Source organism: Parasteatoda tepidariorum, chromosome 1 (assembly GCF_982258835.1).
Source record: "Parasteatoda tepidariorum strain Cologne lab strain chromosome 1, Ptep-v5.0, whole genome shotgun sequence".
Classification (NCBI taxonomy): Eukaryota; Metazoa; Arthropoda; class Arachnida; order Araneae; family Theridiidae; genus Parasteatoda; species Parasteatoda tepidariorum.
The window spans coordinates 39,357,580-39,381,527 of NC_141755.1; the positions used below are offsets into that span (position 1 = coordinate 39,357,580).

The following is a 23,948-nucleotide window of genomic DNA, read 5'->3' on the forward strand; positions in this document are numbered from 1 at the left end:
AAAACAAAATTTTATACTCTACTTTTATAGCACGTAAAGTGTTTTGTTACGGATTTTGTAGACAATGAATAAAACAGAACTGAAAAATTAGGAATAAATTTTATTCACTCAGTAACAAAAACCAAGAAAATTTAAAAATCAAACTGTAAAGACCAGGACATTTTTGCCCTTTAATTTTATGGCCATCTTGACAAAACAATCATTTTTATCTGTCTCAAAATCATTTTAATCAATCATTTTTATCTGCTTTCAAGTGATTTTTTTTTCTGCAGAAAATAGGGTTTCATGCATGTAAAAAAGAAAACATAAAAAGGAAAAATACAAAAATAAAAATTTAAAAGAGAAAAATATAAAAAATAAAAATATAAAAAGAAAATATAAAAAGGAAAAATATAAAAAAATGTAAAAAAGAAGGAAACATTTTTAGCCAGTAAGGTAAAATGTTAGATTCAAAAATCTTAAAAATTTAAACTGCTGTTTGTAGAAAATGCAACACCATGAAAGAATCATCAGAATCAAATGAAATTTAATGCAGAAACGACTTGTACTGATACAAATAAATGATGAAATTTTCAAAACAAAAGAAACAAATTAAGCGTCCGAAATCAGTATTTGGTGCAGCCACCACGCGCTGCAATAAGTGCTGCTATACGACGTGGCATGGAGTCAAACAGATGTTGAATATCTGCTTGAGGAAGAGAATTCCATATCGCTTGTATGCGCAACCAAAGTTCGTCTTTGGAAACTGCAGGACGCGGATCACGAGTGAGACGCCGACCAACCATATCCCACACGTGCTCAATAGGCGACATATCCGGCGAATAAGCAGGCCGAGGAAGAAGTTGCATGCGTTGTGCTGAACAGAAGTCTCTAACAGTCCGCGCAACATGTGGGCGTGCATTATCCTGCTGAAAGATAGCTCCAGGGATGCCTTGAAGGAAAGGAACGACTTCGGGCTGTAGCACTTCACGGACGTATCTGTTGCTATTGAGATTACCCTCAATTCGTATCAAATTGGATCGTCCATGATACGAAATCGCACCCCAGACCATAACTCCGGGTGTTCGACCACTATGTCGTTTAATAATACACTCAGGAAGGCAGCGTTGACCGGCATAACGTCTAACACGAACACGGCCATCATGGGTCCACAAATTGAAGCGTGATTCATCTGAAAAGACAACTTGGTGCCAATCAGCTCGCCAGTCTCTGTGCTCAAGAGCCCACTGCCGACGCAGCCGTCGATGATTCGCCGTGAGGGGAATCCTGTATAATGGCACCCTTGCACGCAATCCACGGCGCAGCAGACGACGACGAATTGACGAAGCCGACAATTGTACACCTGTAGCAGTAGACCAATGTGCTGCCAGCTGCCTGGAGGAAGCTGTGTGATCATTCACCGCCATGCGGAGCAGGTGTCGATCATCGCGCTCTGACGTCACCTTCTGTCGTCCAGTGCCTGTTTTTCGAGTTGTTCGGTGCTCGTCGGTCCACTGCTTCCAAACTCGCATCACTGTGGAACTGTTCCGCTGCATACGAGCTGCTATTGCGCGATAGGAAAATCCTCCTTCTCGAAGGCCGATTATCCTCCCTCGTTCAAACTCCGTAAGTTGCTTGAATTTCTTATTCTTCCGTCGTGGAGGCATACTCAGGTCTCACTAAACGTTTGCCACTAACAAATAATCATAGACTATTTTCAACGTCCCGCTACAGCACTATATTTATACGCTTTCAGCATCAATTCAGAGGGCGCTGCGCGCGCCACGCACGCGCGATGGCTCTGAAACTTTATTAATTTGCATAATATCCTATAATTGACATTTGCTGCGAATTTCATTTGATTCTGATGATTCCTTCATGGTGTTGCATTTTCTACAAACAGCAGTTTATAATTTTACAACATTTTCTGCCAGTTATTTAGCAATTATTCCGATCAGGATTGTCAGCTTTGATCATATCGGCGCATTTTTCTCCAATCATGACGATGGGTGCCTCAGTATTTCCAGATACCTGATTCGGAATGATGGATCCATCTGCCACTCGCAAATTCCTTATTCCTTTAACCCTATATTCATAAGTAATAAAATTCATTGAGATTGCGCTGCATAAAATATTAAATATGAAGAATAGCTATGTTCAAAACATAATTTGACTAAGAAAAATTTGACTAAATTTTTCTTACTAGGAAAAATTTCTAATCAAATAACGATAAAAACGCTGATATATCTAATATTCTGAAATTCCGCATTTTTCACAGTAATATTTACCATAAAATCACCGAATCACTATAATTAGATAAATATAACTGTAAGATCCATAAATATAAATGTAAAATTCGGTTCAAATTTATTTTACAAGTGCTATTCCAAGAGTGGAAATACCTTTTACCGTTATTTGATTGGAAATATTTTACATTTTACAGTTTTAAGCATATGAAAGAAAAGATCACGACTTTAATTAAAATAAATGAAATAGTGCAAAGGATTTTAGATATTGCTTAGATTTTTTTTTTGAGGGAATAGACCACGGAAAATATAATTTTGCAAAAAAAAAAAAATTCTGAATAATTTATTATTTTTACAGATTTAGGCTTTAAAACAATACTTGTTTGAATATTAAAGGATTCTTATACTCCCTTACCTTGAAAGAATGCTAAATGCTTCTTTAGTCGTTTAAATGTTATTATTTTTAAAACTGTAAAATGATTCTTTGACTCTTTCTTAGTTAAATATCATAAGTTCTTCACAGATAAATGTTTTTCATAGTTCGGCAGGATACAAAGATTATCTTTCTAATAGATTTCCATTTTTTTAAGCTTATCTAAATAAATTATATCTAAACTTGCAAAAAAAAAAGCCCTTGAAATATATTTTTGAAATTGCTTTTATTACCTAATTAATAAATAAAAAAAATACGTATAAATAAAAAAATACATGGCTCAGTTTTGATTGTGAAAAATAATGCTAGAAATTTTTTTGTCAGAATTGCATTAAGTATGGACTCTACAACATTTCTATGGTTTGGAATATGCAATGAATCGACTTTACAAGTTTAAATGAAGTTGGTGGACATGAAACTATGGTATTCAAAATTTTTTAACTTCCTTTAACTTTAACGATCGAAAATAAGGTTAAAAATCTTAAGTTTTTGGAATTTCTCTCCTTGAAAATAAAAGTTATTAAGCAAAGTAGATAATGTAAATAATATGTGCAAGATTAAAAAAAATAATTTTGAAATCTTACTTTAACTGTGGATCTACAACTGTAGTTTTGTCATCGGCACTTCCCATTTTGCATGTACCAACTGGATGGTACAGATTGAATGTGTAACCAACAGCTATACATCTTAAGTACTCCGGAGAATAATACGTACTGTTTGCTACAAATTGTTCGCATCCAGGAAATTTCGTGTCAAATAATTTTGCACCAATGTCTTCGAAAGCCTTCGTTTTTGTTACAATATCCACATTTTCTTGCAGCACTGTAACAAAAAATAAGAACTTATATAGTAGAATTAATTATTTTAATTAAAATTACATTTTGGGGGAAGTATAGATTTAAAACTTTGTTTTAAAACGGTACATTCAATTGAAATGCATTATATATAAATTACATAAAATGTCTAAAATTAATTCTTTCAGAAATTCTTTTATGAAACTGTCTAAAACAATCCGATTTTATATCTAAGAATTATTAGAATTTCTAAATGTAATCATCATCTGAATTAAAAAGAATATTGCAGATAGTAAACGTTAATAATTATTATATTATTAAAATTTATTTCAGTTGAAATTAATTGTCTTAAATGCAAAATTTTAATCCTTGTCTAGTTTAGTCTGTAATATGAATAATTTATGAGATATCTATTCGCACTTTTCTGCAATAATGCAAAAAACCCTTTTAGTTTTTTAAAAAAATTTGTCAAGAAATACTAAAATTATTTTATATTTTTGGGCTTGTTCAAGTAATGCTATTTGTTATACTTAACTGTAAAATTTAAATCTTTCAGAAATTTGAGAGACAAGCATTAAATTACGAACGGAAAGTGTGCTTTTTAGCACTTAATGTCAGAAAACATAGCGATAAACTCAGTGCTGGATTACCCATTACGCCAGACTAGGCCATGGCCTGGGGTCCCCAGTGATTAGGGTCCCCCTTAAAATGGATTATTTGAATAAAAAAATTTAAAAACTAAGAAAAACAATAATTTTTAAAAAAAAAATTATAGTAGCAATTAAACCAATTTTAATGTAGCGTTGATTTAGTAAAGTTTTAATAAATTTCAAATTTTCTCAAAATATTATGATTATTTTTTAGTTCTAATTTAACAAAATAAAGTAAAATTTAATTTATTGTTATCCATTTTTATTTAAATATGCTTTCTTAAATGGAAAGACATATAAATACTTTTATATTAGAATAAATAAAAAATATACGAGAATTTTTTTTTATCTAAGGTCCTCAAAAATTTTAATGGCCTAGGGCCCCAAATACGCTTAATCCGGCACTGGAAAAAATTGTAACTCATATCGATTACTTGGGTTTATGTGCAATAACTACATAAACTTCGGTAAACCCAGCTTAAATATTCAAGGAGATATGCGAATTGAATAGCAAATGATACTACCCCATAATAATTGATTGAACAGTAAGGTATAATGAAAGAAAACGCTTGAAATGAAACATAATTTAATAGAGTATGATTCCATGTATTGCAATTGTCATTTTAAATAGATATTATCACATAATACAAATTGAAATTTGTGGAAATCCTTTATCATTCCAATTTGTTTTTCAAAAGTTACAAAAACTACTTGGAAAAGTGCTAGTACTTTTTATAAGTCACCAAATACGTTTCAAAGCAAAATTATGTAAATGTTTTTAAAAAAATTATGTAACGGTTTTTTTTTCAAATTTGAAATGATATTTTTGTTATTAATTAAAAAGTACTTCAAAAATTTTTTTGACTATTTTTTGACTATTTCTACTATTATAGCACGAAAACATAGGGTAAAAATAATTTGCTTTTAAAAAATAGTTCATGATCCACGAATATACTTAAACAGTTATTACACATGATAATCAAAGTAGTTGATATAAGCTAAAACTTTATTGCTATACTTTTAAGCATAAGGTGTTCAAAAAAACCATTTTTCTTTCGTAATTTATTGCCAATCCCACGAACTGCTGAAAACTTTAAACCTAATTGATACGTATGAGAAATAGCGCGACTTAACACCGCTTAAGTTATAAAACAATGGGTACTTGCACTTCTAGAAGAAGACCTCCCATACTCACACATGTGACCTATGATGTCAGCGCCAGCTAATCTTTATCAGCAGAATGGTGTATTAAATGTGAGCTAAGTTTCTTTATATAAGTTAGAATGTTAATTAACGATGAGCTAATTAAATACAGAGCCTTACCACACAACAAATTAGTTGAAATATAATTTTTTCATAAGTTAGAATGTTAATTAACGATGAGTTAATTAAATACAGAGCCTTACCACACAACAAATTAGTTGAAATATAATTTTTTCATAAGTTTCTTTTCATAAGTTAGAATGTTAATTAACGATGAGTTAATTAAATACAGAGCAGTACCACACAACAAATTAGTTGAATTATAATTTTTTCATAAGTTTCTTTTCATAAGTTAGAATGTTAATTAACGATGAGTTAATTAAATACAGAGCCTTACCACACAACAAATTAGTTGAAATATAATTTTTTCATAAGTTTCTTTTCATAAGTTAGAATGTTAATTAACGATGAGTTAATTAAATACAGAGCAGTACCACACAACAAATTAGTTGAAATATAATTTTTTCATAAGTTTCTTTTCATAAGTTAGAATGTTAATTAACGATGAGTTAATTAAATACAGAGCAGTACCACACAACAAATTAGTTGAAATATAATTTTTTCATAAGTTTCTTTTCATAAGTTAGAATGTTAATTAACGATGAGTTAATTAAATACAGAGCAGTACCACACAACAAATTAGTTGAAATATAATTTTTTCATAAGTTTCTTTTCATAAGTTAGAATGTTAATTAACGATGAGTTAATTAAATACAGAGCCGTACCACACAACAAATTAGTTGAAATATAATTTTTTCATAAGTTTCTTTTCATAAGTTAGAATGTTAATTAACAATGAGTTAATTAAATACAAAGCCTTACCACACAACAAATTAGTTGAAATATTATTTTTTATCGTATACTGGTTTTTTTTTAAAACTTAGATTTGTTATTTGCTTATATATTTTATTGTAAAAGTGATATATATTTGTTTTGTGTACCTGGCAACTTCGATGCATGATTAGTTTGTTTAAGCTCCACATGGCTTCGTGCGTGTCTGTGCTCAGTCTATGTATGAAAACATATTGAAAGAATTGAAAGTTCTGAGAAAGATTCTTTGTGAAAAAGTTTAGAGTATGTCACTTAAGAGAATTCATACTGGACGGGCTAGGCTTACTCGAAATAGAATGGAAAGTACAGTTGTTAACGTAAATAAATACCACGTTTCAACAATCAATCAGGATCGAGATACTCACTCTACGTCACTTGCAAGTATCGCATTCTCAACGTATTTCTTGAAGAAAAAAAATTTAAAGAAATTCAAAAACTGAAAGTGTCTCGTTATTTTAAGGTAGTGTTTATATTTTGGTAATTTGAAGAAATACCTTACTTAATACACTACTGTCAAAATCAAAGTTTTTGATCTTTTTAATATTAGCATTAGATATTAAGAAATCTACAAATCTAAAAATGAGTTAGATTTTGGATATTAAAGCATATTTCAAACATTTACCCAGCCACTTCCAGCCAATTTAGATTTCACCGATGAAATTTAGACTTTTACCTGACTTCGAGCTTTTACAGTAACATATACACTGAAGAGCCAAAAAAACTGGCACTCTTCTGAATTTAGACACTTCCGCTGGCCACCAAAATCCTCAGACATGAACATTATTGAACACATTTGGGATGCCTTCCAACGTGATGTTCAGAAGATATCCCCGCCCCCTCTTACTCCCACTGGTTTATGGACAGCCCTGCAGGATTCATGGTGTCAATTATCTCCAGCACTACTTCACACATTGATCGAATCCATGCCACGTCGTGTTGCGGCACTTCTGCGTGCTCTCGGGTACCCTACACGATATTAGGCAGGTATACCAGTTTTTTTTGCTCTTCAGTGTAATACACTTTTTGAAATAATTGATTTCGTATTACCAAGGGTGCCACTGTTCAGTCCTGAGGACTGAAATCAGTCTTGAGATAAATCATTGGACTAAATTCCATTAATATCACTTTCCCATATCTTAAATATGTAACATATTTTCTGTTAAAAATAATAAAAAAAATTTTTTTAGAGAACAATGTTATTTTTCTCAATTATTGCAAAATGATGAAGTAATGATGCCACACTGCAATGACAGAAGGAGATTCGTACTATTGCTGAATCTAAATATTTTTAAGTAACCAATACATTGGCATGTTGGCCAAAAACTCAATATTTATTAAATTATTCAAAATCAATATTTATTAATTAATATTATTATATTAAAGCAATATAATTTATTTTTAATTATAGTGTTTGAATGAATAATGATATTGTAGCAAAAAATAAGTAGAGATCTGAATGGTTTCAGAAAAAAGTTAGCGTTTTTATTCAGTTATAGGTGTAAAAAATATACACAATTAGCTGCTATTTTTGTTTTGTTTGCTAAAAATTTATTAAATAAAGAAAAAAAATTTAAAAACAAGTTATTGAGGCCGTAATCACAGAATGGTAAATTTTGGGGTCAGTGAGTTATGCATTCCAATAACATTGATGTAGTACCATATTAATTTCTTAAAAAATAAGTTCAGTCTTGAAATTATTTTAGAGTGGCATCCATGCGTAATACATTTTGTTGGTCTTATACGTACCAGTTTAACTGTTTTATATCCACTGTAATTAAGAGAATGACTCTATTGGCAAAAATTTACTACATCATAATAAATGTGACGTCATTCATAGTTTTATAATAAATTTTTAAAAAATTTCAGCTTGTAAAAAGTTAATGTTAGTTTTCTTAGCAAATCTACGTTCTTACTCTTTGCAATGTAGACAAAATATAAAGACTTTACTTTATCCTCACCTGCCTGTAATCGGTCAATGTCTCTTGCGTCTGCGAAAGTGTTAGGATCTATGAGAGGATGATCATTAGGATTTGATGTATCAAGCCTTACGGTTCCTCTGCTGAAAGGTCTCAGGAAGCATGAGAACATCGTGAAAGTATGCTTTCCCAGCTTTGGAAAGTAGACCTGTTCAATTACCTGAGAAGATACATGAAAAAAAATCGAACGAAATGTATTTTATTCTTTTATTATCCTAAAAAAAATACAACATGAATGTATTTCAGAAAGTTATAATATTTCAGCAACATCACCATCATCGGTTAAAGCATCTAAGTCAGAGGTCGCCAAAGTGGTCTATATAGACCCCCAGGGGTGTATTTAACATAAGCAGGGATGGGGGTTAACGAATGGGGGTCGATCCGAACCGGAAGGGTCGATTGGTCGAAGGATTATCAGTATTTTTCAGATGTGACAATTAGAAATAAAAGAAGACTTGGAAATGTATACAGGTAATCTTCAAAAATTGAGCGACAATTTTAAACTGCGTTTTGTTGATTTGGAAAACATTGACATCCCTGATTGGATTATTGTGCCATTTTCTGCTCAAATTGAAAACGTGGACATCAACCTGCAAGATGAGCTTGCTGAATTATTATGGGGATTTGAAGAAAAGACGCTTTTTAAAAATTTAACAATAAGCAAAATTTGGACAAATATAAATATAATCCAAAAATATGTAAGACTTTACGAAATAGCTCAGCCATTTATGATAGCATTTCCAAGTTCCTATATGGTTGAAGCCGGTTTCAGTCACGTAAATTCAATCTTAACTAAGAACTGAAATAAATTAAATGTGGAGTTTCGAGGGGATTTAAGATTAAAATTGACCAATTTTGAACCCAATATAACGAACGTTGCAGAAAAAAAAACACCAGACACACCCATGTCATTGATTAAGAAGCAATAAATCCGTAGTTACTTTACTTATTATTTCTACTTATTTATAATTACTTATTATTTCATAAATATTAAGGTATTTATATTTCAACATTAATATATTTTTCATAAAACTATTGTTACACTATGTACTCTTACTTTACTAAATGTTCAAAATCATAAAATAAATGTACAAACACAGTATCTAATACAGTTTTATTTTAATTAACAGAAAATTACTTTTATGGGGGTCGATGGAGATTTCGAAAAATTATGTAGGGGTCGATGATCAAAAAAGTTTGGCAGCCCCTGATCTAAGTAAATATAGTCTTTCTAGCATCGATGCTATCGCCGTATACGCATAGCTCATAACTGGGATTGTTTTCACTTTTGTTGGGTGAGTGTTCATGTTATTTGATCAGTTTCAATTCATGAGAGTTAGTTTCATCAGTTTTTTTACAAGAAGTGCATTTATCTTCGTTTATTATATAATTTTTAAATGTTATGTACAATACATATTATTCATGATAGAAATAAGGTTAGAAATGAAAAAAAAACAAAGATTTCTTCTTAATTACAGTGAATCATCCTATTCAGTCATTTAACCAAAAATATCTTCGTATTCACCATAAATACCCTCATCACTATTGTCTCTGTTTACTCTATACGTTTAAATATGATTTGCCATACACTTTATTTATCAGAGAAGTAAGGTTAGAAATGTAAAAATAAAGGTTGCAAAAAATAAATAACTTTATCAATTTTTTCTTAATTGTAATGAAAGAGGATCAGGGGATAGAGCGCTGGCCTTCCAATGAGATGAGTCGGATTTGAATCCCGACGATGACTGATCTGTAAGAATGCGTCACCCGGTTCGTACTAACCACAGTGCTAATGTAAAATATCCTCAGTGTTACACGGAGCCTGGATTAGAGTCCCCTTGCAGTCAGGCTAACCGTGGGAGGCTTTCACAGTTTTCCTCCTCATGAAACGCAAATGTAGGTTAGTCCCATCAAAAAGTCCTCCACGAAGGTAAATTTCTCCCAATACGTGATCCAGGAGTTCCCTTGTCTTCTGGATTGAGTTGAAAATTACAAAGCTACGGAGTTGAATATTAGTTGTCGTAAACATGAAATTAGGTCGAATGTTCAACGACGGTTATAAAATAAAAAAATAAAATGAAATACCTCTTGGGGTATTGAATTGGAGATTGATCGTTCTCTGATTCAGGCAAAAATTATGATCTGTGTACGTATGAATGGGTCCTCCTTGCTAAACAAGGAACGATGCGTGTATGGCTGGAAGTCGTATTTTGGCCATAGGTGACGCAACTGAAAAACAAGAAACGCACATTCTGCCTTAAAAATCGTTTGGATTCCCATAAAAGGCTTGCTGGTATTGTCAACTGGCATTAGTAACAACAACCATATAAATTTGTTTATTTCTAAAATTCAAAAGTATTGTTTACTTCTGAGTTCACAAAAAAAAAAAAAAAAAAAAAAATTCATTTCTAATCAGGGCAGTTAGTTTTAATAAATTTGCGACAGATTTAATTATGCTTATGGTTTTAGATAATTATAAAAAGTGTACTTTTGGCGGAACACCCAACAAATGACTGGATACGACTCCTCCATCAGACGAGAGTGAGTAAGCTTCTAAATGAATCTCTAAATCAGGCCAATCAAGAGAAGGATCATTGTATTTAGAATTAACCCAAGCAAGACCTTCTACACCGTTGAGGCTTGCATAAGGTCCTGTAATTTAAATAAAAGTTAGTTGTATAATCAGAGTGCTGTGAAATTTTATAATTATGAAAATAAATAAATAAGCATTTGACATAAATTTTCTTTGAGGACCTACCAAGAGCTTTTCTTGAATTTGCTGCTTTGCGTAATTGCAATAGAATCTCAAAAGTAATTTTATTATTATTTATTTTTGCTATTGTTCTTCCTATTCCTATTGTTATTCCTATTGTTCTTCCTCAATTTGATATTTAACATAGTTTTTTATATTTAGTACTAACTGAATACCCGTTCTTCGTTCGGGGTAAAAAAATAAACGTCAATAAATCAGTACTGAACACCTCGATAAAATCATATAAGAAATGATAAGGCAAATATGGATATAAGTAATAAATAATTCCTTTAATAAATAAATAATTCCAATAATAAATAAATAATTTTAATAATAAATAAATAATTCCAATAATAAATAAATAATTCCAATAATAAATAAATAATTTCAATAATAAATAAATAATTCCAATAATAAATAAATAATTCCAATAATAAATAAATAATTCCAATAATAAATAATTTCAATAAATCCTAAAATAATTTCATTGTTTTTTGTTTATTATTTGTTGCCCTTTTTAGTAGCTTTATGTTATTAGGTTAGGCAGAACACGTATTTAGATGTTCATACTATCAAAATGAAGTTTAACGATGTATTCAATATTATCTGATTTTTTTTACAGTGTTTGCTTTTCATATTATTATTATTATTCTAATATTTTACAAATAAACAGGAAAAAGGGACAAGGATTAAAAGGGTGTTGGAACTCTCTCTCTTTTGTTTTTGAGCATTTAACGTAAGTGCATTTTTAAAATGAAGTGCAATTAAATTTTACAGGTCTTAAATAAAAGTATGGAAAAAATTAAGATTACAAAGCTAATTAATTCAATTTTGTTTTTTAAAATAAGCGCGTAACTAACGCTGCATAAGAAATTAACTATTCTAATACCAACTCGACTAAAACTGAAGGCTCAACATAAAATAAACATAAATAGCCATGGGTTATAATCCCCTTGTCTTCAGGTTGTCTATGGAGGGTTTTCGTGGTTTACCTCTCCATTGGATACAAATTTTGTTTAGTATCTTCAAAATTCCTCCATTAAGGTTTGTTTGTCCCGGTGCTTAATCCAGGAGTTTTCTTGTTTTTTGGATCAGGTTCAAAACATTGTTTGGTATAACCACATTTTTTTATAGTTAATTACAACTACTTTATTACAAATGTAGTGAACTATACAACTACTTTTTTTTTATTAAATGAAGCGCTTACAAAGTACTTTCGAATTGTAGTCACTACTTTGCAACTTTTAGAAGGCAAACTTAACTGGAGAACTTAATTATCCCCAATATTCAAAATGGTTTTGAATTAAAAACTGACATTGTTAAATTTGATTCATGTTTAAAGGAAATAGTTTTTTATTCTTAAGCCCTTTTTACGAATATGTTATTTTGATTTTCAAACTATATGCTTTTCGCGACAGTGATTTAAGAAATGCTAGGACATTATTAAATGCTTGTGATTTAAATGATCTATGCCTTTTTATATCCCTCAAGAAATAAAGTACAGTACGTAAAAGAAAATGAACCACCCTGAATAACTTTTGGTCTAATGATCTGACCTCACGTTCTAGGACTCAATCTTAATGGTTTGAGGGGGTGACAGCAAATGTGCTAATTTATTTAATCAGACGATACTTTAAGTTGCCAAATCAGATACAAAAACGTACATTATAGTTCCTGTGAAATCGAATTTCAAAAAAATCAGATATTTTACGAGCATCAGACTTACATCTTATAAACGCTCGGTCACAGACGCATTCTCATTCCCTGCAGTGACGGGCTCAAAATAAAATTTGCACCAATCAGATTCAAAAAAATTTTTGAGTTTGAACTTTGTTTCTTTATTTAACTAACGTTAAAAGTTGTTACCAGGAATCTATTTTTCTCTATTTTGTATCTCACTACACTTCTTCGTTTAAAAAGTAGCTTACTACACTACAAACTTCGGAATAAAGTAGCGACTACAGTAGTTCCGCTACTTACAACGCGATGCTTCCGACCACTGGTTCAAAATTGCGAGACTAAGGAGTTGAACATTGACGGTCGTAAACTCTGAATTGGGTCGGTTGCTTAACCCCAGTCTTAAAATAAAATAATATAACTACAAAAACTATTTGAGTGATTTGCACTCTTCTCTCACCTGTTCCCTCTGTATTGTACTTAACCAGATTACTAATTGGCTTGCTAAATAATTGTTGAAACGTATCTTTTGATCCCGTTGCTTCAAAATTTAAGAAAAAAGTTCCTACATGATCTTGATAATTGTCTCCAACAGGTAAATCTTCAATTACTGGTATCTAAAAGAATTCAAACTAAACGTCACTTTTTCATTGCAATTACAAAATTTAACCAGAAGAAAACTGGAAAATTTTAAATTATTATATTCATGCAATTTTAACACTGAAAGACACATACAAAAATTTTAAATTTTCTCTGGCTTCCTTTTGGAATTTATTTGAGGAAAACGTGCTTAAATTATATTCGTTCTTATCCTCAAAATGTTAGAAATAGATCTTTTAAAAAAATTTGACGAAATAACTACTAATGAATTACTGTCATTTTTGCTCAAATTATTAAAAAAATAAATCAAAATGACATAATTTTCAGAAATAATGAAATAATGAATCAAAAATAAATAACATAATATAAAAAAATAAATAACATAATATAAAAAATTAAATAACATAATATAAAAAAATAAACTAATACCACAATTTATTATTTGTATAAATTATTATGAATTTCATGTCCTTTGAATTGCAAAATTACAAAAATTCCTACAATTGGTACAAAACTGTTAAACTATTCACGGGAAATTTAAAATTGGGAGCGGTAATTAATTATCTATTGAGAAAATGGTAAATTATATATTATGCCTTAAAGAACCTGAGTTCAGGCTTCACGGACTTGAAGTACCGATTTTTCTCTTGCCCTAAATCAAATCGAACATTATAAAATTGGTGCATTTGCCCAAACTCATTTTGGGCATTAAAAATACAAGCTTATTCTCTGCACTGGCAATAAAAATTTTCAGAAGTTCGTTGCCTTAGAAATATGTAACAAATTTGTCAAGAGCTTTGGATGTATACCGTTGATTTAGGACAACATAACACGTAGAGCCGTGATGGCTAAGGGGATCAAGAGTTCGCCTTCCAATGAGGTAAACCGGGTTCGATTCCCAGTGATGACTGTTCAATAGGAATTCCACATCCGGCTTGCACAGTGCTGTCGTAAACTCTCCTCAGTGGTAGACGGATCATGGGTTGGAGTCTTCTTGCTGTCAGGCTAATATTGAGAGGTCTTCATGGTTTTGCCTCTTGATGTAACGTAAATGCTGGTTATATCCATCAAACAGACCTCCACGAAGATCGAATACTAGATTCAAGAGTTCCCTTGTCTTCTGAATAGGGTTCGAAATTACAAGACCACGGAGTAGAACATTGGTAATCGTAAACCCAAAACATTTGGTCGGCTGTTCAAGGATGGTTAGATAAAATAAAACATCAGACTCGAAATGCTTATTACTCATTCAAAGAAACGTAAAAGCTAAAGAAAAAATTTCCGTAAATAAAATTTCCGAGATTCAAACAATTAATCAGAAACTTAAATTATTTTATTTAAAAGCATCCCCTATTGTCCGAAATAACAATATATATATATATATATATATATATATATATATATATATATATATATATATATATATATATATATATATATATATATATATATATATATATATATATATATATAAATATATATATATTTTAATGAACAAGCTCTTATTTAATATTTGGATCTTGTATCAGCATATTATTACTGAGGTGGCGGAGTTACCATGCCAACCTTCATCTATCAAAAGGTCATCAATCACGAGTACCTTTTGATAGATGACGGTTGGCGTGATCGATAACCCCGTCCCCACATTGGTGACCGTCGGACGTGATTTGTACACGCAGAAACGCCCACTTCGCAAAATAACTTAACGCCTAATAACTTAACGTGACGCCTATTTCAATGGATAGACCACATCAAACAGTTGACTTGCTACTTGTGACTGCGACATTATCCAATCCTCCTCAAGCTGTTGCTATTCAGTCTCGCCTCGATTAAACACAACGTCAGCCTGCATACACTCAACTGCTAATGGCAACACAGGAGTGACTACGACTGTGAAGTTACAACACCTCTCACTTTCAGCACTCAAAACCCCGGTGACTATCCCGGTTTTTCTCAAGTACAGCAACCAGTGGTATCCGTTCATCGAATTCTATCCCTGAAAAAATTCTGGTGGGGGAGTATTGTGGCGTAACTACCACTACGAATATTAAACATCAATTCACTGGTACATAAGACATGCTCCAATCACGAGGTACCTTTTGATAGATGACGGTTGGCATGGTCGATAACCCCGCCCCCACATTACCATAGAAAATGCCCAAGAATTTAATTATCATTACTCGAATTATGCACTTTTAAAATACTATATTTAAACCTATACAAAGTGCTTGTTCCCGTTACCCATTGCGTTTTCCTTCTAATTCTCATTGTACGAGTCGAAATAATTTTCGTCTTCCCCCGGCTTTCTATTAGATTTCATATTATTATATTCTATCGATATTATATCTATATTTCTTATATTATTTCCATATTTCTTATTTTGTTTCTATATTTCTTATATTATTTCTGTGACTAATGAAATAAAAATAAATAGTTTAAACAGACTCACTCCTTTTTCCTCGAGGTGTTTCCCAGGACCGATTCCTGAAAGCATCAAAAGTTGAGGAGAATTTATGCTTCCTCCGCTCACAATAACTTCTTTGTTAGCATAGACTTCATGATCTTTACCATCTTTATGAAATTTTACACCATATGCATTCTTATATTTGTCTATTAATATCTATAAACAATAATAATATCTATATATGAATTTGTAATGATTAAAGGATTTCATAAATTTCAGCCTGTTTTCTGAAGGCATGAAATAACGCATCTTAGAGAATAATATTTAAATAATTGGCATAGACTAAGTTAAATTCTGCTCATGTTTAATCGTCATCCTTTATGATAATGGGATACCTGAAGGTGACGTAGCTTGTGTATCTCGATCATGATTGGTTGATGAAACGTGCGTTTTATTCCCATTATATTTCGAGTAAGTCAAGCCCATCAATTATCAATTCCGTTTAGTGGCATAATCTATATTCTTACACAAAGATTCTTTAGCAAAGATTTCAATACTTTCGCTATAGATTTATTTCTCAACACGAAAGACAGGTATGAAGTCATGTAGAGCATAAACAAACAAATTATAAATAGAAGTTCACAGGTACTCAGAACAAAAATACCTCACTATTAAAATAAAATACATAAACAAATAATAAATCTCAGTTAAGTATAAGACGTAGACAAGAAAAAATTTATTTCAACACATTCAATTTGAGATACGGTGATGTCTTTAATTAATTTCTCGTTAAATAAAATTTTTTCTTATGTGGAGAAACTTAGTTCAACGCTTACGCGCCATCTCATATAAACACTATTACATATAAACACTCAGCTGGCGCTGACGTTATAGGTCCATTTGTGTGGGTACTCGTGATCTTCTTCTTGTAGTGCAATTACCAAGTAATATAAATGACTTTAAAAAAATGCGTGAAAAAGCCACTGTTTTTTAAAAATGAAATGCGTTTGTGAGTTAAATTTTTAACGCCTATTCCTACGCTGTATTGTTTCGAATCTTAAAACTTTAAGAAAAGTGGAAATAATTCATCGATTTTAATTTTTATCACGTAGCTGCAAAAATCGAGCTAAATTGATCGATTATTGGTCAAGCTAAATTGGTCAATTGGCCGAAAATTTGAATAATTTTTGAAATATTCAAGCTTCAAGTCATTTTTGAGGCCCAGATGTTACTTTCCTGCAACATATATATTATCATGAATGACCATTTTCAATAGAATGTCGACTTTCACCCATGAAACTCAACTATCATATACTCCTTTTGGTGAATGTCTGAAATATATTTACTAGGTCAAATTAAATGACGCTCCCTGGTATGCCCAACATTAATGTTTTCGTTAAGATTTAATGCCACTGACCGGTATACATTTATCCGGTATGACTTACATCAATGTTTTTTTAAGATCAAGTACCACTGCGCAGTAAGCACTTAACAGGTATTTCGAACATTGATGATTCTCCTAATCTATCCCCAGAAGATATTAAAATATCGAATAAATATAATAATATCAACTTAATAAATTCATATCAAATAATTTGGACATTCACCAAAGGAAGTATGTGATTGTTGACATTCACCTGTGAAAGTCGACATTCTCTAGATTTCGGTCATTCACAGTAACATTTATAATCTTAAATTAGCTGTAATTCGAATTTTTGCTGTAAAACTGTGGCTTGCCTTTAAACCGAACTGTTGCCACCAAAAACTAATTATTTTTTTTTGCGCAGACTATAAATAAATAGTTTTTTCTCGTACCTTTGTGACTAAAGCATCAGTAACAATGTCTAAATTTTTACGATCTGACGCTGGTATTAGAAATGCTTTGGATGTGCTGCACCTTCGACCATTTCTTGTAAATCCTTGCAGTGTATGAAATCCTTCATTGAAAAGAAATCATAATGAATTAAATTTGTTATAACTTCATTAAAAAAAAATACAAAGTAAAATAATTTTGTGAATCACCGGTTTGCTTTTCTCCATTAATGTCTCTATATTCATATCCACGTTCGGCAGCTGCCTTTACCCATGCATCCATCAATGGAGTGGTCCATTGAGCACTTTGAATTGTCAAAGGGCCACTTGCGTTATGGTAACCTTAAATGATAAAAATATTCCTTGTGTATTTAAAAACCAAGAATAAAACAACAGTATACAGCATCAATTATACATGCAAAAGAGCTAATAAATAAAAGTGTAGTATAAATTTTCGATCTAGCCAAAAGAAAAAGAAAAGATAATAATAATCACTTTTAGATTTACTTTTTTACCACTTCTTTTGTTAAACTTTAGAATTAAATTTTTCTACTCATTCCTTGCAGGGAAAAGGAAATTTACTAGTTTGTATAGATGTGAAAAATGCCTTTTTGAATTATAGTTTAGTTGTATTAAATAAAATGAGTATATTTTCTGGTACTAAATAGTGGCTACTACTTTCTCTGTAAAATGAATAAAAAGTTATAGCTGAAAAATGCAATGATAGTAAGTATTAAAACCAATAATAATGCTACACAACTTACTTAAAGAAAAAATGAATGTAAAGAGTGCCAAATCCGAATGTCTCCTTTTCTTTTCCTCGCTAGCGAATTTATGAAATATTATTCCGTAATTAACTTTGAACTCGCGTATGTCATTTTTAGAATAAATTAAATGACTTACCAGTTTTTAGTTTCTTATCTCAAATCCAGGGCGAGTCAGGAAGCTTGATTTAGTAATCACCGCAATTATGTATCATGACTATGCGTAAAAAAAAAAAAGGGGGGACTATGTTTCCAAAACTGGAGTGGGGGCGGCTAACGGATCAATACTTCATAAATTCGCTTGCAAAGAAACGGTGGCATTCGGGTTTTGTACTCGTTACTTAAATTTCTTTTTTCTTATTTATTGTTGGTTTTATTAGTTGCTGTCAATGAATTTTTCAGCTGTAATTTTTGAAACTAACGATTTCCAAATAAAGAAAAAGAGCTACTATTAACAATTTAAACCAAGGTGGTTGAAAACAAAAAAAGGGGCATAAAATATTAAAATATCGTTAAAATTGGTTGCAAATTTTTATAACATATAGTAGACTATAGGCAACAAACGTTAGAAATAGTCTGATTAGAAAAAAATGAATCTACTTACAAAAGTTTTCACTCTTGGAAATTCGTTTAAGTAGTTTTCATTATGGTCATCATTCTCACTACGAATCCTTTTAACTAAATTGGTTTCTTAAAGGACAAACGTTGCAGAATAAATTGCCAGGACAAATAACAATCCAGCTGCTAATTTGCACAGTTCTAGAAGTCAACATTTACTAATTTATTTATTTATTTTTACTCAGAGAAAAAAATTTATTTCGCTATTTCTGCATATTTTATTCGTACCATCTTCAACGATTTTTGGATCTGTGTTGCCTTCAGATTTAAGAAAGTATGGATAGACATCTTTCCAGGACCATCCAGTCGCTCCTTGTTTTGCCCAACCATCGTAATCAAGGCGATTACCTCTCACGTACAGCATATAATTCAACAAAGTTGACCCACCTAATCCTTTGCCTCTTGGAGTTACCATTTGCTGTAAAAGTTTAAGGGTTAGGAATGCATATATAAAAAAACGTTAAAATTGTGTTGTTAAATATATGAAATAAAACAATCGCATTATAAAAACCAGACAATGAATTATTATGGTCTCTATAGACAGTATTTCTGAACAACAATTTCATATTAACTAATAATTTCATTTTTGATAATAATTTAAAAATTTAAATTGGTCGTTCGTAACGAAGTGGTAGCTTTAACTGAGTGTTTGTAGTAGGTCATGAATGCATAAAGGGTACTCTTAAACCTATTAGAGGTACTCAGGTGTGCACTGCTGGAATTTTCATTCTGGTAAAATAACTGGCTGCTGTCTGTCCATTTGATTTACCATAAACTTCATGGTTAAGAACATTTCTTTACCTTTATTGTTTTGAAATTTTTTAGAACTGGTAAAGTTAAAAAACTGTGAATACAAAACTATACGTTTTTGTAATTATTTACAACCAGCATTTTTTGAAAACTATAACAATAAAACTCAGACATAGGATGTGGATGATGCGCCATTTATGCGTGAATGAAAGTTTCGTAATCTATTAGTATCGGGTCAGGTATCAATGCCAAATCATCAGATTGAAGACTACATGATACTAGAAACTTTTCAAGTATTGGAGGAGGGGAAGAAATACCGTGGCATCAACACTGGGATTCGAACCACTGTTCAACTGGTCATGAGATCGATAAGTCCTCTCAGTCATAGTATTTATCAAGTAGCACAGAACATAATTTGGGGTTATTTGGTGCAGATACAATTCTGGTTGTTAAACCGTATTAGGTAAAATGAATCGAATTTACGTTTTTTCTCTTACTTAACGGTTTGAATATTATCTTTTTTTATTGTTTTGACTGTTCCGGTTGAATGTGGTGAATAAGCAATTATATAAATTGCTATTTAACCAATTTCAGGAAATTACTAACAGTATATTATCGTGCTTTTATATTAAGCTTTTTATATTACTAATGTTATCACGTTGTACAAACGTTTCATTTCACCAAATTAAATGCTAGTTTAATTGCAGCCAGTTTTCGCGTCTTTTCTGAAAAAGGGATAGAGAAAAAAACTGTATATGGTCAATTACTTGTAGGAGGATATTGGCGGAAAACTAGCTATACAACTTAAATTTAGTTATGTGAAATATTTTCACTTACGCGATTAAGTAGAAATTGGGCTCCCCTCTTTTGTGGTACAGTTTTGTATCCCCAATCATTAGGGCTATTTTGACTGAAAAATTGAAGGGCAGGTACTTCTGTAATTTTAAGGGCTTTTGGACCGGCTTCAAGAAGAAGTACAGACACACAGCGATCTTCAGAAAGCCGAGCTGCTATCACAGAACCTGCTGCTCCTGCTCCAACTAAGGAAAAAAAAATTAGCTATTAATATATTATTCACCGTCTTTTTTATTATTATTATTACTCTTTCACACTTATTACTTTTTTTTCACGTTTAATACTAATGTTAAACAACACTATTCTGATGAATATTTCTCTAGTACAATTTCAATTTGAGAAGTATATTTCCATGATAATGTGGTGATTTTTGTCTTAGTGGCCATCTGTGTTAATTTAATGCTAGTGCTTAATTTTTAATGTCCAAATATTTTTTGAAAAAAATGTACTGTACCTGTTATTGGATAACACAGTAACGTATGGAGGATAAAATTACTGACCAGTTACTTGTGCTGAAGTCTCTCTAAATATCTTTTTATAAAGATATTGAGACAAGTTGAAAGAAAACTGGACAACTGCCTCTAATATTTCTCTCTTAAAAGTACATCATACCGCTTAAGAAAATTTTCGTCGCAAATTCTCGGCCTCCTTCATTCCTAATTTAAAGTGTAGAAAAAATGAGTTCTGACAAACCTAGAGTAAACCATGAAGTTTCAAATACTGAAAAGAAAACTTTAAAATATACAAATGAAAATAAATTATGAGATGATAACTTAAGATTGTCTAGAACAAACCTAGAGTAAGCCATGAGGTTTCAAATACTGAAAAGAAAACTTTAAAATATACAAATGAAAATAAATTATGAGATGATAACTTAAGATTGTCTAGAACAAACCTAGAGTAAGCCATGAGGTTTCAAATACTGAAAAGAAAACTTTAAAATATACAAATGAAAATAAATTATGAGATGATAACTTAAGATTGCGCAACAGAGAAGTTCTCTTCGAATAATTTGTTTACATTTCAATGTTTTGAAGTATTTTTTCCAGCAATTCAAACTTCATGACTTATTCTATATTTGCCTGAACTTACTTTTTTTTTGTTCTAAATTTTAAATTAGTAATAAAGGAGTAAGAGAATTTGAGGCGAAAATTTTCTTCCGCGGTGTGGCACTCTCTTAACTATAGGAAATTCCTCAGAGAGATTAATGAATTTTAGTAATATCAGCTGAACAGTGGAAACACTTTTCTGATTAATGAAGTTTGACTTTCAAATATTTTCCTTATTTTTCAAAAAAAAAAAAAATGAAACTTGTTTAGATAACAACTAACTCCTTTAAATTTACAAAACAAATTTCCTTTAAGGAATTCAATATAATTTTAAAAAAATGGAATAAAAATTTTAAAAATTGGCTGAAAAAATAACATTGCAAAAGGGAAAAGTTTTCAAGCAGTTGATTGAGTATTAAAATTTCAAATAAAAAATAATACTCTTATTATTGCATCATTTCATTCGTAAACGGAAAAAAAAACTAGAAATGCAAATATTACTTACCAACGATGTAATCATACTTTGATTTAGCATTTTTCGTTGTTTTTGGATTATTATCAGGTAGTGCAATTAAGAGGGGGATAATAATCCTAACCAATATTGGTAAAGTCAGTGATGTGACTGTTAATAAGACCTTTACAACATTGTTCACCATTTTCAAATGAAGAAATTTCAAATGAAGAAAAATCAAGAATGTTTTCAATTTATAATTTGGACTCATAAAATCCAGAGCGCCTGATCAAACATCGATTAGTTCATCTTAACTTACACCAACAGCCAATCACCAACCAGCATCCATGAGGCCACGCTGTTTCTCTCTTTCTGTTTGTTATGTGATCACAGTTCGCTGGGATCACACAAAATTCGATGATGGATAATACTATTTTTTTATTTTATATTTTTAATTTTCAGATCCACCAAATTCTGAATAAACATCATCGACCCAACACATCTGACAAGTTGGTTAATGCCGCCTCGTGGCAATGCACCAAGATGCACGTAATTTCTACCGTTCCCCATTTTCAATTCTCATCCGCATCCTTTGATAATATGAAATTGTTCCATCCCTTTAAACTCTCGCTACGTATGAAATAGTGCACAAATTATGGTACTGACGCACAATTCTAAAGCGATTGCGTTTTTAAGTTTTTCGAAGTTACGTTTCTAAGTTCGTTCCATTACGGGGGAACTTCTGAGAGGACATTCACCAATACACCAAGTGTGGAGCACCTGTTAATTTTGGATAGAAATGTTGATTTCAAAAGTAATTCGAAAAAGAATTTCCATATTTTAATTAGCATGATATGCAGTTTAATGTATCAACGTCATAATTTGAAGCTTAGCCTTGTTTCCTTCATTGGATACAAATTATTTTCATTTAGTAGCTATCACAAAATGAAATTTGTTTAGCTGTAAAATTTAATTTGTAACTCTGAAACATTTTTAAATTCACATTAGAATTACTTTAAAAATGTTTAAATCCATTATGTATAGCATTGAAGCCTATTTCATGTTCAAAAAACGAATTACAAATAACGATAAAATAAATGTTAAATAAAAGTTTTACATTTACTTGACAAAAATTAATGGAAAGGCTTATAAAAGAAAATCTCAATTGTAAACAAGAATTACTGTAAGAAAGATGCGAAAAATAAAATGGCTGGCTGTCCGATTTAAGAGTTATAACTTTCAATTAAGCTATTTATAAAATAGAGCAATGTCTAAATAATTTGCATTTATTAATAAATCTATATTACAATGATGTTTTTCCTTTTTTCAACTTTTATTCTAATTTAATAATTTAATGCAGCGTAAATGGTGATGAATCAGCTGTGGAAACTAGTTTATTAAAGTCGCTGGAAACTGGATTCTTTTCTAGCTCTCTTTACTTTTGTATTTTAGGAAATGAGGAAGTTTCCATGTATACTATGTTTTCAAACTTTTAAGCAAATTCTACGCCTGCATATTTTGAATTACTTTATTTTTGAATCTTATTCAGAAAAAGCTCAGTTTCGAGTTTTAATTTATTGGCTTATCAGATATTTTTGGTAAATAAAAATAACTTTTTTTCCCCCAATGCCCAGCTCTATTAACATCCGTCAATTCAGGCATTTACAGGGCGATTTTGTTGGCCTCTCTTTCAGGGGCACCATATTAGGTGGGCCAACGTCGCTCCCACAGTGAGGACAGATAGTACAGAGATGGAAAGAACATTCATGCCTTGCCCGAGAATCGAAGCCAGAACTTTTCTGATGCAAGGACAGTTCCCTGGCAGTGGCAGCCCAGATTTAAATTCATGCTTATGGTAGTTGCCATAGCTAACAGCAGCGCAAGACATCCTGCTTGTTATTATCTTGTAAACTTCTATTAGACTATTCATGTGAAGTTTCGTGGTTTTTCTCATTTTGAAACGTTAATACAGGAGAGTATGGTACTATAAGTGCGTTGCATAGAGAAGTTAATCAGCCATGTATTAAAGTAAAAAAATTCCTAA

At 31.2% G+C, this 23,948-nt stretch overlaps 2 protein-coding genes across 6 annotated transcripts in view; one reads left to right on the forward strand and one right to left on the reverse strand.

Annotated features, from left to right (window-relative positions):
- LOC107438242 (growth arrest-specific protein 2) overlaps window positions 1-23,948 on the forward strand; it is a 193,436-nt gene that overhangs the window by 103,382 nt on the left and 66,106 nt on the right. For 2 of the 5 annotated variants that reach the window (XM_071179984.2, XM_016050471.4), the window contains one exon: window positions 2,983-3,081. The exons of the other annotated variants lie outside the window; for them this stretch is intronic. The gene's annotated coding sequence lies outside the window, so the exon portion shown is untranslated. The remainder of the gene's footprint in view (window positions 1-2,982; window positions 3,082-23,948) is intronic. 5 annotated transcript variants of the gene reach the window in all.
- On the reverse strand, window positions 1,892-22,091 carry LOC107438238 (uncharacterized). The gene is made up of 11 exons (XM_071179976.2): window positions 21,959-22,091; window positions 20,387-20,589; window positions 19,028-19,217; window positions 17,628-17,759; window positions 17,421-17,542; window positions 15,651-15,821; window positions 13,062-13,218; window positions 10,661-10,824; window positions 8,155-8,332; window positions 3,243-3,480; window positions 1,892-2,065 (listed from the first exon to the last, which is right to left on the reverse strand). The coding sequence occupies exons 3-11, from the start codon at window positions 19,212-19,214 to the stop codon at window positions 1,918-1,920; spliced, it is 1,497 nt and encodes a 498-aa protein (XP_071036077.2). The 5' UTR covers window positions 19,215-19,217; window positions 20,387-20,589; window positions 21,959-22,091; the 3' UTR covers window positions 1,892-1,917.